Here is a 19432-nt window from a genome sequence, read left to right on the forward strand (position 1 = left end):
GATAGTTATTTTTGTTTGGATAAGATAGAGAAGAGAAAAGAAAAGAAAGGATAATAGACAAATTACTTTTTTACCCTTTTATAACCATGGGACTTGGATGGAATAATAAATCTGTGTATTGATTTGTGGAGGCTAATTTTGGTATTATCAAAATACCACTAAAATCACTATCCTTTCTCTCACTATCTCTCCCTATCTTCTCAATTTTGAGGAGAAAGCAAATAAGAGATAAGGAGGGATAGCTATCCCTCCCTATCTCTCCTTATCCCTCCCTATCCCTCCACTTAAGTTACCCAAACACAAACTTACACTATCCTCTCTTTTCTTTTCTCTCCCTATCCCTCCAAATCAACCCTACCAAACACACCCTTAAGGATAATGCTTAGCTACTCACTGGTGAGTATGGTAAAGCTACTTACCCTTTATGTGGCCCAATAATAAAATAACATATCACATTTAAAAATAAAATAATCCACACATAAAAACACTATATATGGTTTATTCAATGATTGATCCGAGAAAGTAAAAAAAAAGTGTAAATTATTTTATTATTAAAAGTGATGTGTTAGTTTGTTATTGGATCACATAAGGGTGAGTAGTTTCATCCTATTCACTGGTGAGTAGTTAAGTATTGTCCCTATCTAAATATATATATATATATATATATATAAGAGGAGATGATATATATCTAGGAGTAAATTACCGTATACTATATGTTGAAAAATCATCATCAAAACTTGTGGTTACAACCAATTAAAAAAGGCCGTGAAAAATCATGAACAAAACCTAATTGCTCAAACAATTATGCAATTAAGCAACTAAATTGTACTTTTCTCTCTTTGTTTCTCTGTTCCCTTTTTCTATTTGTTTAGAACTTTAATTTATTTTGTGAGGTTCTGCTTGTTATACTGATGATTTTGTGCAGAGAAAATCAAGAAATTGATTTTAAGCACTCCTACTGTAATTGTACCATTTTGAATAATATTTATAAAACACCCCATGGACGATAATAACTGTGTTTTTCTCTCTAAATGTCTACATTTTACCGTGTGTGTATAATGCTACATGCCATAGCGTCTACGGTATGCCAGAGATGTGTGCAAGAGTATGCTACTCCTTGTAGGTCATACAGACATATATGTATTCGGTGTACAGTTGTAGTGATGTGACAAGTTTGGTTAATTAAAATTAGTGAGAAGGTTAACTTTGTAATTTCAACATTTCAATGATTTAATTAACAAGCCAAAGGATAAATTAGTCATTTTTTTTTTATGTTTCAGGATACAAATAGTGTTAGAGGATGTTTTGTTAACTTTATCAAATTTGAGTGGTTTCCTTGTTCAAAAAATGACTAATTTATATATACTTGTCAATATGATAAATTTCATGGAGTGTTATTGTAATTAATCCTATTTTATTATTATTATTATTTTTTAAAAATTTCCTTCTACAAGTTTTAATTTAATTACAGTCCAATCTATTTTCTAAATTTCAATTTTTATTGCGTTTTAATATTCCTTCAGAGCAAGTGTTTGGTAAACATTAAAACTTAAAAGTGTTTTTATTGGTTAGATAGAAGTTGAATACTTTAAATAATTTTTTTTTAATAAAGTTAAGTACATTCTTTCTTTAATAAAATTACTATTATTAAATACTACGATAACAAATATTATTACCGCAATTGTTTGATCGATCTACATATAAAAGCACGACCCAAACTCTGTATACAATAAGATTAAGAAGATGTCGCCATCAAAGGAATTTGAGAGCGTGGGAAACGGTGCAATCCTGACGGGCTTGGGTCTGGCTTGCGTGGCCTTGCCGTGCTGGTTGAGATCCCGGTATTACAGAGACCGTGTCAGACCCAAATTAATGGACGGAGTCCAATCAGTTGCCATATCTGATCTTCGATCCCTCCTTGACACCAGCCCCACCAATCCTGCAGCCGCCACCACCACCACTGGAAGGCTCATATTCGTTCGCGGTATAATTCAGGCCAAGGTCGCCAAGGACGGCGATCATTTTATTTCCAAGTCCGGCGAGAAAGCCGTAGCCTTGCGTAGAGTTGTGTGGGTATGTGTACTTTTATCTGATTTAAACATTATTGCTTATCAAAATTCTTCATATTTAATGATAATTACTGCTCTCGATCCTATAAAAAGTGTCATGTTCTCCAAACATATAACTCATTGCATTAACACGCATATAGAGTAGGAGGACTCTCTCTTAGTTTGTCAGGAAAGAGTCGAGTTAGTAAAAAATTTCAAATAAGGGACTCCTAAATTTTTTTTAATTTTTTTTTTTTTTTTTTTGGGTATTTCTTTGTCTTTAACAAAGAAAAAAATATTAAAATCTAACCAAAAAATAATAATAATAATATTAATTTACTCATCAAACATGTATTGTTTTTATTAATACATTATACATTTGAATGTTGATTATTGTGCTATTTTGGTCTCCGTATAGAAGTTTTTCTCAAAGGATTGGAGAGACTTATTTCTACCAGTTTCTGATTTGAAAACCCGCATAAGGGAATTTCATGAAGAACGACGTTGGCATCTAATTAATAAGGTATGTTGGTAATTCCACTGTTGAAATCCTCCTGTATTTAGTCATACTTAATCAATCCATTTTGTTTAATTAGTTGTTTAATATAATTCTTGCGGTAATTGTTTGTTAAGTTTTTGATCGTGCTTAATGAAAATAAAAGTATATATGCCGGTCAAGTGCAAAAAACATCCCTATGGTATGCTTACCGTGCATATTGCATCCCTCCCATACAAAAAAACACCCCTAAGACATTAATACAAATAGGTCCTATTTATAAAAATTAAACTAAAATACTCTTAGCAACATATTTTATAATATATATAAAAATATATATATTTTGTGAAATGACTAAAAATGGTTTGGCCGTTCTTCTTCTTCATCATCTTGGGGTTGTCGCGGCAGAGAGGGAAGGGGAGACTGGAGAAGACATCAGCCGTCGCCGTCGCCACCACCACCCACACAATCCGAATCCCAACCCAACACCCATCAGAGGATTGGTTCCTCAACTTGTTGCCGGAATCTGCAACTCTCCACTGCCAAAGCCCTCTGTTTTCTCGGCAAGGAGAAGCTCGGCTGTGAGCTTCTCGGTGGTGAGTTCGGCAAGGATGAACTCGGTTGGTGGAGACGGGCTGGCGTAACGGTGCAGAGAAGTGTGATATGGCCGGCGGATCTAGCGGGTGGTGCAGCTGCGATGATGTATTCTGCTACTGGAATTTGTGTTTGGGTGGTGGGGTATATATATATATATATATATATATATATATATATAATGTGTTGCTAGGAAGAAGGAGACATGTTAGACCAAAAGTGCAGTTTTTTTTTCTTTCTTCTGGGTGATCTCAATTTTCCACGCAGTTATGTTTATCATCCGCCAAACATGATGACATTGGTCAGCCGAACCACTCGCCGGCAAGAAAAGCCCGGTTTTTTGACACTGTTGCTTCACTTTATGCAGCACCAAGTCCACCTGATGATCATTTTTTGTCGATTCTGATGCTTTATATATGGAGTACATAAGAGATTTAATTCAAATTGGTCCAAACCTTCTTCACAGCTAGTAAATTAAGTATACTACTACTTCCTCATGTGGGCTTTGCTATTGTTGATTCTAATGGTCAGTGCTTGAATTCAATTGAAGGGATTCTGCAAGTTCCTTCTGTTATCAGTCCATTTGTTGTTTCTTTTTATTCACCCTAACTTAGAAACAACCGTGACTTAGAATTAATGGTACTTTAGGTGCACAAAATCTCGGACCAACCACCAATGTTTGCCTACTCACAAGGAAAAGATGTGAAGTCAAAAGAAAATTATTCAGAGAGAATTGCTTGCTTTTATTCATATTTATAATGTACAAGAAACCCTATTTCTTTGAACTCTTACCCTTGATTCAAACGTAATTTCTACAATGGGTGTGGGCTTGTTTCAAAAGCCCACTTGAGGGGCATTTTTGAAAGAGTAAAAGGGTAAAATGGGCATTATATTAATTGAGGGATGTTTTTTGTACACCTTTTTAAATAGGAAGTAAAAGTGCTATGAAATGTATACTTCAGGGGTGTTTCTTGCATTTAGCCCTATATATATATATACACACATTAATGGGTTGCTTTCCTAGTGTTTACAGGATCAGATATTGTACTGGATTTTATGTTTCTTTCATAATGCAGCCCTGTTATGCTCTTAACTTTGGTCTCCATATAACCAATGTACAAATTACACCACCAATTTATGTATACATTTTAATTAATACTTACATTGTATGTTAAATAATAATATAATACTTATATATATAGATGCTGCCTTTGATGTCCACAGAGAACTATCATACAAAAGATTGTATTCTTTTCTTTTCTTTTTTTGGTAAGGAAGTCTTTCACATTTATTCCCGTGCATTTTCATGTTTGGAAGAACCTTAAAACCCTATCATACTTTCCGAATGTTTAGAAGTCAATTTGGAAACTTTGGAAGTGTTTTGAAAACCAATTCAGACTAGAAAACTCATTCTTAATCTATCCCAATATGCATGGGCATAAATTAATGAAACGCTACTTTGAAGTCCGAATAAATCCGATTGATTTATATGAGTGGTGAATATCACAATGTCTTTCATATTTCGAGGCATTGATGTACTGTGGGCTTAGTGGGGGCGGATGCCCCCACTAAATTTTTTTGTTATTGCATTTTACGTCCCTAAATTTGTGCATTTTTGCATTTATATCGATAAAATTTTAAAATTGTCCCCACTGAAATTATGAAAAAAACCACTCTATAATTTGCCCCATATGAATTTAATATCAGTCATTATTCACATAAAATTAGGCAAATTTGTCTGACCGTCGGATTCCTATCATTACTCTATAGATATTATTATCTTAGAGACTATTGTGGAAATAGGAAAACAAATTAGTTAATCTAATATTTTAAATCATCACCAAACGTAGTGCCTTCATATATGATTATTTTGTGTACTTGGTTTTGGTTCCAACTTCTGCGCAGGTCCCTTTTATTCTTGTTGAAGGTGGTCAAAAGCCTTCTTCGGATTACATTGTTGTGAACATGGATGTCGACGATCATCTGATACCTCTTCAGACATCATATAGACAGTATGAGCCGATTGATCGTTCCGTTACAGACATCTTGAGACCAAGTGAACATGGGTTCCCCGTACGTTTCAGAAATTTTTCCTTATACTTCTGAACTTGATTGCTTTATATATATATATATATATATATATCTTGTGTTTTCTGCTAATAATCTTACGCGCTCTCTCTGCATTCACAGGTTTGTCAGTTGTTGGAAGAAGCAATTCTACCACTTGGAGGGCGCATCAGTGCGGTCGGCATTTGCTGTTATGAAAATGGAATCCCTGTTATCAGCCATTGTAAAGAGCTTCATTATTTCTTGTAAGGGGTTACTTGCTTCTAGAACGTCTAACGTGAGGTTTAACACTTTAATGTAAACTCCAAAGCGCCAATTTGGTGCTCTCAAACGCAACTTTACCTTAAAAAATTGTTTTCCCGCTCATTCTTGGCGGTATTTACTTGCTTCTGCAGGACTAATTGCGGGAGTAAGGATGAGTTGGTGGAGGAAGTTTTATCACAAAGCAAAACTCTTTCCAAGCTAAGCCTTTTCCTAGTATTGCTGGCGCTAGGATTCTATAGCTTTGGTGTTGTGAGGTATGTGTATTAATTCTGGTACTAATTTTGAATCATCCTGCAACTATGATATGAAACATTTTTTTTTTTTAAATATTTATTTATTTATTGTTCTTATTTTTATTATGGATCTTTCAAGCAATTTAGGCACTAAATTTGCTCAAAATGATTAATTTGTTGTCAGGAAGTGGAGAACATCGAAAGGGCTGAGATAGCAGACACCGGCAGAGCCAACACAATGAATAGATTTTTTTTTTTTTTTCTTCTTCCTTTCTGATAGTTGATTTTCGGGCAAAGGATATATGTTCGTAACTTCGGTCAAACCACATGTTAGGATGTTTTTTTCTCTTCATAATTATATGTTAGGATTTATGTTCAAGTTGGTTTTGTGCTGGCTGACACGTTCATCATATTTGCGTACAATACAAATGCTTTGTACAAATGTATAAAAAAGATTAGAGGGTCTGATATATTTTTCACTGAATGAGTACATATATGAATTATACAAAAATTATGAATAAATTCTCAAGAAAAAAAAATCTCGGATTTAAAGTAAGTAGTTGTTCACATGGTATTAGAGCAGGTTAGACGAGGCCAAACACACTACTTACATCACCCATTCAGCATCTTCTGAATTCGGACGCTCATTCAGCTTGAATTCGAAAGATGTGTCACTACAACTCAGATTGTGCTGGTTATTTTAGGGGCGTGCCGGAATGAAATTAATAGCCAAACTCAGATTGTGTTGGTTACTTTTGTACTACAATGAAGAAAGCAACAGAATATAATATATACACATTGTGGTGAGAAAACGCGAGAGTGAAAACACACACTGTTGTATTAATTTTATTCCAATTTTTCCGTTCTTACTGAGGAAAGCAGTCAATACAGAGGAAACAAGAAGTCCAATTCGCAGATAAACATTTCCGGTGTCTGAAAACAAGACCTGCGAAGATTTCTCCTGTGCTGACCATGCAGATAGGGTTCAGAGGTTGTGCCTCTTCGATCATCCCCTGCACGTATCATAACTTGAATTTGTTCTTCCCTTCTTCACCTTTCTTCTTCAACGATGTCCAATCCACGCCCTAAAACCCCTACGCAGCTTTCCCTGTAGAGATGTAAAAAAAAAAGGTACTGATGGTTAAAAATCCATAGTGCTTGGAGATCCAATATTTATACACTTTCCATATATAAATTCTTTCAATGCATATGTTCCTGCTTTATATTTTATCAACTTATTTCAACCACAATTCTAAAAGCATCAAATTCAAGCTTCTACCAAAAATTTTACTTCATCAAAATCTCTGCCACCAAAAAAAGAACTTTGTTTGTGCCATAAACAGAACTAAAAGTGATTTTAGAAGTACTTTTATCCTGCCGAACTGCAACACCACCCTACTTCCACTTGATACCAAAGCTTAGTTTTGAATACCATTTCGAAGAATATGGCAGGAAAAGAGCTTGCTGGTGTCAAGGATGCATGTATGGGTCACCAGACTCACCACCAGCATACTGAGAAAATCAAAACACGGCATGGCTTAACCGATATGTAACAAGACACCAAACTCTGCTCCAACAATTTAAAATTTTCTCATCTTGCAAACAGCAATACACTATGCCTAGGGGGAAAAAAAAAATCCCTATAGAAGGATCAGTTTTCCATTCTGTTCAAACTTGTGTGTTTTGTTGAGCTTCTTAAATGCATGCTCCTAATACAAATAACAAAATTTTAATATTTATAAATAGGTTAAAGGGGGTTTATATTTCAAGTCTTTTGTCTTAACCTGTACAGCTACCATAGGCAACTGGTACCATATTTTTGTACATTATGCCAAGTGCCAACCCGAAGCATCTGAAGTAATATTATGAGTTTTATGGATGCGAACTCCATAGTTTTATGGCTTCGAACTCTATACATGTAAAAACCTAATATTCTATGTTGAAAGATACAGAAAGCAACATTAATGACGATCACTTACAAATACTAGTAAAAATTATGATTCATTGAATGAATAATGATACTACAATTGTGCTTACAATAATTTCATGGCTTAAGCCACTGTGCAGGAAACACATTCTTTATGCACGTTTAATGATATGGAGACACCCCAATCAATGGCTCCATACCAGCCAATTGATGCTGCAAGAACCTGTAAACTGATTCAGTTGTCGTGGCAGCTATTCGAACAACAACGCCCATACCCTGCCCAAAAAAAAGAAGTGGCTATGTAAGTCAGCTGACCTTTATGACAGAGGCCCATGAGGCATGGTAGACACCTCACTTCCTATGTTTACAACAATGGATAAAACCTATAATTGGATCTTGATAAAAATGAATAACATACTAAACAAAAATTTAAGGCTCAGAAAAAGTAGACATAGAATTTGCATCTTGTCAGAACCCTAAACAGAAGTACTTAGAATTGGTTTGACCAGGAAGTAGTCTACCTGTCCTCCAAAAAATTGCTGTGGCAGGGTTAGCATGTTGACTAGATCGAAATGACTCAATGGTTCGTATTTGCAAGGTTACAAGGATGAGTAACACTTGGTAATTAAATTAGTATTCAAGTTTACAGCTTCCAGTCAAGGTTTGAGAAAATTTGATAACTCAGTTGCAAAGTGACTGAACTACCTTATAGCAGAGAGGTTCGATTAAAATACCTTTGGACCAAACACACTGCAAGAAGCAATAAAGGTTGGCTTAGTCAAGAAATGACCAGAACTTGTTTGTATTTGGCGTCCCAAGGCGGCGGAAGAAATGTGTAATTGCTCAGACATCATCTTTTTTACATCTTCTTGAACTTGGTTTTGAACATGCTTCAACTTTGGCCTACATCCAAACAAGTGATAGCAGTGTTGGTTCAATCAAATTCCATTCATCCATTTTTACACCAATAAACCCAAGGTTCACCATGGAAAATATTCAATCGTCAATATGAAATAACTAGGGTGAAAATTTGATCAAAATATGTCATGTAGAAGCCAACACATACCCCCAAAGTATGACCATTGCAATGACCTGGTATTCTTGCATGCGTTCAGCAATAGTGGTAATGCTTCCATGTTCTAAAAATATCTGTAAAATAGAAAAATTTCAGAAAATGGGAGTGAGGTGAGAAATTAGTTGGTCCTGATGCACAAGTTTAAAACTTCATTTGCTAAATTTTTAAAAATCTTACAAATAGAACCAAGACAGTTTGCCAAAAAGATTCAATAAATAATGAGAAGAATATGTATGTGTTTGTAAATATTTTGTTCATCCATCATACATGTTAACGTAGAGTAGGAAAGAGTTCTAACATTTCACTTCACACTTTTTTTTTTGGGGTAAAGAAGATTAAATTACAAAGATTTCAGTTCACACACATGACAAGAGTAAAAAAAAAAAAGGTGGGGGGGGGGGGGGGGGGGGGGGGATAATTTTGATTTTATTATAATGTTGGCTGGAAAATATTTGAAAAGAAAACATCTTATTTACCAAAAAAAAAAATGTAAAACCCACTGGATCTGATTCCTTCTGTTGCAACCATATCTATATTGTACATCCTCAAATGACACCTCTTCAGACTATTTGAGGCCACCAAAATGCATTCACATTTTACCATTTGAATATCTACAAAATACAATAAACGAAAACAGTGCAGCACACTTCTTAAACAATGGCTTTAAGTAACTACAATTGACTTTAATAAATAACAGAAATAATTTTGAAGCATGATCTTGCTGCTGTTGTAAAGCTATCATAGCATAAACATTTTTTTAATGATTAAATCCACCAGAGGCAGGGGGGATGGACTTTGTCCCATCCATACAGCTTAGGTCTCCAAAAAATGTAAAGAATTTGACGTTCCCAGAAATAAAAAACTGAAACATATCCATCACAATCTCCATATTACGGAGAGACAATTCCGCATACTCAAAAGTGTACCTATCCCATCATATACACAATATGAGACAGAGAGGAGCAACCTACCAGGCCTTGCCACTGGGACAACCTCCCACATCACCCCATGAAGTCCTATATTTGTCCTAGGCATGATTCAATGCACATCAAACAAAGAAAATAATATGCACCACAAGTCAGCCAAAGAATGAAGAAGAAGATGATTAGTGGTTTCATCTGTGCCCTTACACACAAAACAGACTCTGTAAGTTATCAATAGTCAAAGTTGCCTCCACTAACTAACATATAAAAACAGATACTTTACAAGGTATTCTAACCTTCCAAATACCTTTCTAAAGGATCCAGGCCTCACATATCCACAAAGTAAAAGGATCCAGGCCAACACATAAGCACTCTATAGAACAAGCGGACTTTAAAACTACCTTGTCTGCTGGGGATAATCTGAATACTGAATGGTTATGGAGGATTTCCAGAAGAGCATCAATAGAATCAAACTCCCAATCCTGAAAAACTCTATAGAACCGGCTTCCCAAGCTAAGAAGCACAAAAAGGTCTACGGGACACGGATATGAAACGGCTCGAATACGGCGTACGGTAAATCCTAAAAACTTAGGACACAAATACGGAGGGGACACAACAAATAATAAATGTTATATATATATATATATATATATATATATATATGATATTTTACTTTAAGAAATTAAGAGTAATATTATTTTTATCAACCTAAAAATGAAAAAATTTGTGTTTTGCCAGGTAAAAGAAAGAAAGATGATTAAGATAAATTAAAAAAAAAAAAAGAAAAGAAAAAGAATTAGGGCTTAATTAAAAATAAAGGTAATAATTCATAGAAGACAAAAAGTGAATGGAAACAAGGGGGCAAAAGGAAAAAGAGACACAAAAAGAATTTTGTTGTGAAAGGAAAAAAAGAAGTATCTAGGGTTTGTGAAGAAAGAAAAGATGAGGAAGAGGGAGGAGAGAGAGAGAGAGTGACAATCCACCAATAGCGAAGCTTGGTTGGTGGGAGAACAAGAGAGAGCCAAAGTTTATCGGACAAGATTTTGAACCTTTGAACTACAATATAGGCCTAAATATCCGGTTATTCTAATATAAAATTGTTTTATAAAACAACTTTGAAGTAATTATGTAATGACCACCATATTATTGAAAGTTGTTAAACAACTCTTCCTATTGACACTTCAACCCAACTTTCTTTCTAAAACTTTCTTACAAATCCCCAAGAATGTGATACGCATGTCAGACATGTATCCATGACATGTCCGCAGTGTGTCCGAATATTAAAGAATTTTTTTTTAAAAAAAAATCAGAGACATTTTTTGGCGTGTCCAACGCGTGTCGGGGTGTGCCCCGCACGTGTTGATGTCCGATATGGATTCTTTGCCCTTTTAGGCATGTCCGTACTTCCTAGCTCCCACATCACTACATTGTATGAAAACTCAACATAGTCAAACATGCACGCATCTATCCATGGCAATTCTAAGAGATGGAATGTCCTTAATCCAACATCTATGAACCAAAAATTATGCCATACGACAGCCATATTCCCCCACAATAAAACCAATGAACTTAGAGAATTCCTCCCACCCTTTTCTGATGATTTTTAGAAGCCTGATTGTAGGAACATGTAGTATCCTTCATGGAATTCCACACCACAGAATCGTCCCCAAATTATCCCCTTACAACTCTCCTTACATGCAATCAGACACCACCTTGTACCTCCAGAGTCATTTCCCCACCTAAGAAGCATAGCATATTAGTATGTAAATGAGACACAAATAGGACATGATATGACCTGCCATGAGCATATTGACATGGAAATCATTAAAAAGTAGTAGATTAACACATCGAGGACATAGAAATTAAATATATATTTTTATATATAAAAATTATATTATATACAACAAATTTATATTCTATAATTCTAATATGAAATTTCGTAACTCATAAATAATATAATTATAGTCACGCACGTTGCATAAATAAAGACATAATATTTGGATGTGTGTTTTTGCATATGTATGTAGACGCGCCCGCGTGTGTGTGTGTATATATCACATAAATTGATGACTTCATTCTTAATCCAATGCCTGCTCCTTCAACAAGATCTCTTATATTTTTTATTTTTCAGATATTGTTAAACTTTACATAACCTTCCATTTGACTTTTCTTAAAATTATACTTTTTTCCCTATGCTAAAAGAACAAATCTTAGCAGTTAGCACATTTTCAAAAAATGTCAGCCATGTATTTGAAATAAAAAAAATTCTTTTTAATTTACAGACAATTCTAATGTATAGGAGACGTGTTGGGGAGTATCTGAGAAATGTTACCAACCAATTCCTTAAAAGTGTTTAGTGCTACTTAGTCCCAGTTGTGCTTCATTAAACTGCATAAATGACCGCACTCCAAATCCTTTGAGTGCAAGGGAGTGCACTCTCCACCAAGCTGATGATTAAACCCCTCCTTCGTGCCAAGAACACCCGTTGGATCTTCTCCGACCACTCAACTACTAAAGCTGGAAGAGTAATGATAAACAAGAACTGTGGAGGAGATTGAGAAGGTGCTCCTTGTAAGATAAATATTGCATTTTTAAAAATCTCACTGAACCCCATACTGAGTTTGCCTTAAAGATGCACCAAAAGGAAGCCCCAAGTACGAGGCGGGAAGGGATTCCACGTTGCATCCCTGATTGTCAGCAGGGCCATTTAAATCACCACATTCGCCATAGGAATAGTCTCGGATTTGGACAACTTAAAATGTAAAGCAGACGTCACCCCAAAGCACATAAGGATGCATCTAAGATACTGCAGTTGAACCTCCTCCGCCCACAAAAAGATGATACTTTCATCAGCAAAAAGGAGATGGAAAACTGAGATTGCAAATCATCCTGCTCAAGAATTCCATCGCCTAGAAAAAGAAGAGGAGAAATAGAATTGCCTATCCTGAAACTCTATGAAACTCAAGTAAACTCAATAAAGCCTTTTTCAAACTATTTTATATTGATCCTGACCGAAGTTTTACACTGGTTGTTAAGTTCCTATCCTGAAACTCCATGCAACTCGAGTAAACTCAATAAAGCCTTTTTCAAACTATTTTATATTGACCCTGACCGAAGTTTTACACTGGTCTGGTTGTTAATTTAACTAACGTAACTCTCCTCCTTTTTCCGGACTTGAGATCAGTTTGTTTTAGGATAGGGGAAATATGATACGAGCAGAGTCATCCCAAATCTCTGGAAGTTGCAAAGAAGATACAAGGACTCCATTCACCAAAATGGAGAAACAAACAATTCAAATACACCCTCCAAATCCAATTTCTCCATGTAGCTTCAAACATCCGTGCAATCCACAACACGGAGGAAACTTCAACAAACATTATCATTAAAAGGAATTACCCAAATCTGGTCTCGCAACGGCAGGGTCCTGAGAGAAATAAGCTGGTGCATATTAAATTAAATCATTGGGTGATTTAAGTCACAACTCATATAATTTCATGGAACATACAGCTTTTATAAGCAAGAACAGCAGAATAAGAATAAAGTCACCCCTCAACGATGGATTAAAGTTACTAAAGTGATGGCCAATAACCCAATTTGGTATATTAGAATGAAGTGATGATCTACGCAAAACTCAGTATATGCATGCAGCACCCTTACTCAAAAACAAAGTTAACATAAGTAGCAAATTTCATTAGAATCAATGACTGATGAATGAAAAATAAAAAAGAATGTATATGGAAAAAATACCAAACTTTTCAAAGATAAGCCCTCCTTATTGGCATTGATATTGTAATGAACATTGGCAAGTTCATTATGCAACTGACCAGGAAGTGGTGGAACAAGAATATTACCGTGTCAAGAAACAAAGGCTTATCATCTTCTAAAAAGATGTGGTTGGTGCTCTTGTAAAGTTCAAAATCCCACTTTTCTCCACTTTCATGACGTCCACTAGTAATCCAATCAACAATGACCAAGCTTGAGTCTGACACCACTCTGAAGACTTGCTTTTGGGAGTATTTTGCTGTAGAAAAACATGTCACTGGATCTGGAATTACAACCAAAAGAGCATTGCTTCCAATTCTCGCCTACTGCATGGCATAAAATAGCCACCTTTAGTAATAACCTTTAGTAACACAAATGTTAAAATAATAAAATAATAATAATAATAGTAGTAGTAGTAAAAATAATACAGTAATATTTATTCATATTCTGTCCTATATCACAAAAAACTCCTTCCAACTTGTATCATATTTACAAATACATATGGATTTGTAGTAATATGCGTGCCTAATTCAGCCATGATTGACATAACAACAATGAAAGTGTAAAAAGCATCCAAAATTCAACAGTGATCAAATTCTTAAAAAATAGCGTTGCTTGAAATGTTTCATATGTCGCTCAATAAATGCTGTCGTGTGTTTTCATATATGGAATGAAAACACAAAACAAATGCATAAATAGGAACTCCTTCATGAATTACAACCATGTTCTCACTGAATTTCTTGAATTTCAAAAACCAATTCTTTAACAATTATAAAACTGCAATCCTATTAAATCCAAATGCAAATAATCAACAAAACAGTGCAAAGAATATGTCATATGATACTATCATGGTCCCCTCAGAAAACTATTACTTGAAATTATCAGAATTAACTATTACCTCCAAGAATTGTTCAGAGCACTTTGATCCCATGGACTTGTATACCTATATTCAAATTCTAGAAGTTAAAAGAAATATAAGAAATCAAAATATAAATAGAGCTCAGTGAAGTACATAAAATGCAGCTTATGCACTTCCAATAAAAGAAACACAACTTATACAAAATATAACCCATTAATAAAAATATATATAATTAAATATAATGAAATCACAGAAAAACAACTTATACAAAATATAACCCATTAATAAAAATATATAATTAAATTAATAAGATTACAAAAACTGACCTTTGTAGAAGCCTGGGTGGTCAAAACTGTGGTGCAACCATCTCCAATTGTGAAATCACATGATATAGAATCTCCCTATATATACCCAATATAAAGTATTAGTATCAATCAATGAAAAACTGAACATACGCAGTATGTTTTAGTGATAGGAGAGAGAGGGTATAAGAAGTACATACAGAAACAATCCCTCCACCATAGGTGAGGGTGTAAATCCAAACTACATCTGTTTGGGAAGGACCCACCTGAGAAATCCACCATCAAAATCAAATATAAGAATATATGATGTAACACTTTCTCTGATTTTCATGAACTTGTGATTTGATTATTAATCATTGTAGAATGATAATTGAAATTGAGACTGGGGGACTAGTAACTGACCTTTCTGGGGACGATGAATTTGAGAGGATATGTTGAGAAGCATCGGGTGACCGTTGACCTCCCTCCAACTCTCTCCACTACCACCTTCCCCGTTGTCATTTCTCTCTGCTTGTTTCGATCGAATGAGTGCCTGAGAGAGAGAGAGCAAATAGTAATTCTTTTTAGAGGTTTTGGGGGTAATTACAACAAAATGGTATTTTGTTACTCTTTTTACTCTTCACACCAGCAAAATGGATCTGCTAAAAAATATTTCAAAGACATGGAAAATCACTGTTTTGAAAATTTTGAAACCAAGATTACTCTTTTTACTTTTGCCGCGAAATGGCCAATTATCTCCAACCCGCCTGTTCTGCACTTGCACTTTACCAACTTAAAAGTACAGTCTGCTCTCTCACTCACTCCTCACACTCTCTATCTCTCACACACACGCTCGCGGTTTCGTAGAAGGTTAACTTAAGGGCTATTTCCAATTTCTGCATTCAACAAACCCTAAGGTGTGTTTGGATAGTATTAGTTACGAGAGAAAAGAAAAGAAAGGATAGTATTAGTGAGAAAAGAAAAGAAAGGATAATAATAATTTCTATTTGTGTTTGGATAGACAGGGGAGAAAAGAAAAGAAGTGATAGTTATTTTTGTTTGGATAAGATAGAGAAGAGAAAAGAAAAAAAAGGATAATAGACAAATTACTTTTTTACCCTTTCATAACCATGGGACTTGGATGGAATAATAAATCTGTGTATTGATTTGTGGAGGCTAATTTTGGTATTATCAAAATACCACTAAAATCACTATCATTTCTCTCACTATCTCTCCCTATCTTCTCAATTTTGAGGAGAAAGCAAATAAGAGATAAGGAGGGATAGCTATCCCTCCCTATCTCTCCTTATCCCTCCCTATCCCTCCACTTAAGTTACCCAAACACAAACTTACACTATCCTCTCTTTTCTTTTCTCTCCCTATCCCTCCAAATCAACCCTACCAAACACACCCTAAAGGTACTTTGTTTCTCTAGACATGCTGTTGTTATATTCACAGATTACATTAGATACCAATATCTGTTGGCAATACAAGATACCATGATGAGTTTTTGAGTTTCAGTATCTCTCTGATTTGCAATGTAATTGGTCTATATTTTTTTAGTGATAGAATATTTCTTGATTTGGTGACAAATGGCTAGAGATATGTAAAGATTATGGAAGAAATTTTGTGCACTTTCGCCAATACAAATGACAATATATAATCATACTAGATTCTTTTATGCACGTTATTTATCTTTTAATTTGATGAAAAGCCCTATATTTGGTCGGGCTGATGATTTTAGTTGGTGAGTATGATAAGGGCATGAAACCCCCATCCTATATTAGAATTATTTTATCCGGAAATAAAGTTGATAATATTTATAAAACCTCTTGACAAAATAAAAAGGAAAATTTATTAGATTGTTATTGTCCCATAGACCATGTGCTCCCGTCCAATCAAAGTAATCCATTAAAGTCTAATAAGATATTATAAAAAAACCTCAACATAAATTTTGATTGGATTGGACCACTAAGTGACTTATGGTCTTGAACTATCTAACAATTTTTCGAACGGATTATACTTGATATGGTCAGTACCTTGGCAATTTTATAACGAATGTTTTTTGTTTCTTTATATTTATTTAATGTTTATTATTAATTTTAGAATTTTCAGTACACCTTATTACACATGACACAACGCGATTCACGATTTCAAAATAAGTCTGAAGTAATGAAATAATCCGATATTCGTTTCCAAAGTTTCTGATTTCATTTAATTTTGGCTAGCAAGTAGTCATGCGCGTGTAAATGGTTTCTTCCATGAAGCTTTGCATGTTATTCTAATGTGAATTTGAGGTGGCCCTAGAATGTATCTAGTAGATGTTTGTATATATTGACTTCATCAGTTATCCTGGAGATTTTTGTATGATAAGTCTCAATACTACCAGAGACCAAAATATGTTAATGGACAGTTTCTTCTCGTCAGTTTGTTAAGCAATTGTGAGATGAGTTTTGAGTATGAACAAAAATGGGGTTGCTGATGTTACTTGATAATGTGTGTATATGATCTCTTGATTGTTACAGACGCTTGTGAATACATTTACCTGTGCTATCACTGAAATGATTGAGATTCCCTAGAATTGTGAAGTAGAAGTCACCTTTTTTTTTTCTTGTTTCACTTATAAACCAGCTTTATTATTTGTAAGCAATTGGTATATTTTACTGCATATCAATCGGACGGACCTTAACTTTCCTGGGCTAAGTCCTGGTAGTCATATGCATACTTCCCTTGTAGGAAGATATTATTATTAAGGTAAAATGCGAAAACCATCTCTATGCTGTTAGTTTAGCACTTTTAGAAGACTCTTAATGATGCAGTTATGTGTTGGCCCTTGATTGCAAATCTTTGTGTAAGTTCTCGGGTGATTAATTATCAATTGATAGTTGATGCTACAACCGGAGTCAGTTGTCAAAAGTTGATAGTTCAGAGGGTTTTTCGCATATTGCCCTTATTTTCCTCTAGATTGTTTTTCAGATAAGGGATTGTGGGGAATGATAATGAGAAACATTTCAACATGGGGGATGCTCCACTTTCTTAGCTAGCAAATGGAACATTGTTCTTTTAACATTTTCAATTAAAAATATACCAGATATTCCTTCTTCTTTTTTTCTTTTTGTTAATCATCCATATTTGTTTACTTTTTACTGCTTTGGATATCATACTATATAGATTCAGTTAGGGACCAAACCTTTTCTTTAATTGGAAGGTTTGGATGCTTGTTGGTCATTCACCTTAATTCTATGCTTATGTAGTGATGTCATTCCTTTATTTCATCATTTACTTAAATTGTTTCTTTTTCTTCCTTGACGTTTTTAAAATATTGCTCTTTATATCCGAAACATTACTGTATTTTCTTAAACTTAATTTTTTGCATTTTTGCTTTTTATCAATATATTCTATATCGAGAAGCAATCAAAATGAGCCAAGATTAAGCTTCCTCATTAAACTTGCAAAGTTGAGGTCTTAGCCTCAATCCAGCAATCCTTTAAGCTTGTGGAGCTCCAATTATGCTTGGCTGAGTCAACTTATGTCAATCTCATATAGCGTAAGTAGAATGGTCTCATGAGTAATTGGCTTTAGACATAATGAATTTGTGTCACCTGCAAAAAGAATGACGAAGGATAAAAAAAAATGTGTCTGATTATACTTAATGCCATTATTTATTGTGCGTGCAGTGTGCTTAATAAGCCTCGAGCCCTGTAATACAATCAAAGTTTGTTGATATTGAACAGTGGAGCCAAAAAGAGTTGGAGAAATGGATGAGAGAGATGTTGTGTGCTTATTATGCCGCTGGGGTGGAAAAACTGAAAGAAACAGTAACGGGGAAATTAGATACATTGGTGGTGTCACGGAGGGTTTTGTTGTAACAAGCACAATGACATATGAATCATTTGTAGAGGAGTTGCGCCAACGTTCCTCTTTGGACTTGAGTGGTAAAGTCATATATTTTACCATTGGCCACAACAAGCACGAACTTGCCAGGATGCATGATGATTGTGGATTTAGGGCAATGCTTCTTGCGAACAACCGCATAGCAGACATATATGTCGAAGATGCAATGTCTGTTCCTGTACCATGCACAATTACAAGCTGTAATAGCACGAGGTAAGTCATACATATATGAAAAGGTAATAATTTATGTGTGCATTATGTAGAACATGCAACTTATGTTACTTTGTAATCTACATGTAAAGTATTAACTGAAGTTATTGGCAGTGCTTCATCAAACTGTTATGACGCTATTGGGTCCACGTCGCCACCTACTCCAAATATTGTGCATCACAATTCATTCCCACACGTGGAAGATATTACCTGTGAAGGTCAACTATTTGAAAGCCCGGATGATTTTAAAGACGCACTCATGATGTTTGCACTCCATAACCACTTTCGATTCAAGTGCGTGGATAATAGCCGAAATATTAGAGTTTTTTGCGTGGTTAAGGGATGTCAGTGGAAATTAACCGTCGGTTGTGAAGGCAAATGTGATACAGTAAGAATCAAACGATTTATTAATGTTCATACCCACACTGCTCAAGACATTCTTGAATATAAACCTGTTATCAAGTCGAAGGATATAGAGGGTGATTTTTCCATTGGCATGACTTACATGCAAGGGTGGAGGGCTAAGGAACGTGCAAGTCGTGTCATTGAAGGGCGTCCAGAGGATAGCTACATTTTAGTCCCTTGGTTGTGCCGACGACTATCAAAAGTTATTCCCGGGACAATCACATCTTGGGATTGCACAGACAATAAGAGAATCAAACGAGTGTTTGTAGCTTATGGATGCTCTATACGAGGGTTCCTCAGATATTGCAGACCCATCTTATCAATTGAGGCTTGCCACTTGAGTGGCAATTACAAAGGCACAATGCTATGTGCAACAGGTTTGGATGCGAATGAA

At 35.0% G+C, this 19432-nt stretch overlaps 2 protein-coding genes across 4 annotated transcripts; one reads left to right on the forward strand and one right to left on the reverse strand.

The window, feature by feature from the left end:
* Nucleotides 1-1684: 1684 nt before the first annotated feature.
* On the forward strand, nt 1685-6114 carry LOC132303763 (E3 ubiquitin-protein ligase SPL2-like). The gene is made up of 6 exons (XM_059801173.1): nt 1685-2073; nt 2467-2571; nt 5044-5211; nt 5329-5450; nt 5601-5723; nt 5887-6114. Exons 1-6 carry the CDS (start codon nt 1744-1746, stop codon nt 5915-5917), a joined length of 879 nt encoding a protein of 292 aa, XP_059657156.1. The 5' UTR covers nt 1685-1743; the 3' UTR covers nt 5918-6114.
* A 59-nt stretch (nt 6115-6173) lies between these two features.
* Nucleotides 6174-15435, reverse strand: LOC132303753 (urease accessory protein D). 3 transcript variants are annotated; one of them, XM_059801159.1, is made up of 10 exons: nt 15253-15435; nt 14953-15082; nt 14751-14816; nt 14575-14649; nt 14288-14332; nt 13479-13712; nt 8696-8778; nt 8364-8532; nt 7830-7905; nt 6174-6810 (listed from the first exon to the last, which is right to left on the reverse strand). In XM_059801159.1, exons 2-10 carry the CDS (start codon nt 15049-15051, stop codon nt 6797-6799), a joined length of 861 nt encoding a protein of 286 aa, XP_059657142.1. In that variant the 5' UTR covers nt 15052-15082; nt 15253-15435; the 3' UTR covers nt 6174-6796. The 3 variants fall into 3 exon arrangements, 1 of the variants encoding a protein (XP_059657142.1); XR_009481319.1 differs by having other exon boundaries at nt 6225-6810; nt 7740-7905; nt 15262-15434; XR_009481318.1 differs by having other exon boundaries at nt 6225-6810; nt 7740-7905; nt 15253-15434.
* Nucleotides 15436-19432: the final 3997 nt, after the last annotated feature.

The sequence above is a fragment of the Cornus florida genome, unplaced genomic scaffold, assembly GCF_030987335.1.
Source record: "Cornus florida cultivar Cherokee Brave unplaced genomic scaffold, ASM3098733v1 CherokeeBrave_3.0.0_Hap2_Chr01, whole genome shotgun sequence".
NCBI classification, from domain to species: Eukaryota; Viridiplantae; Streptophyta; class Magnoliopsida; order Cornales; family Cornaceae; genus Cornus; species Cornus florida.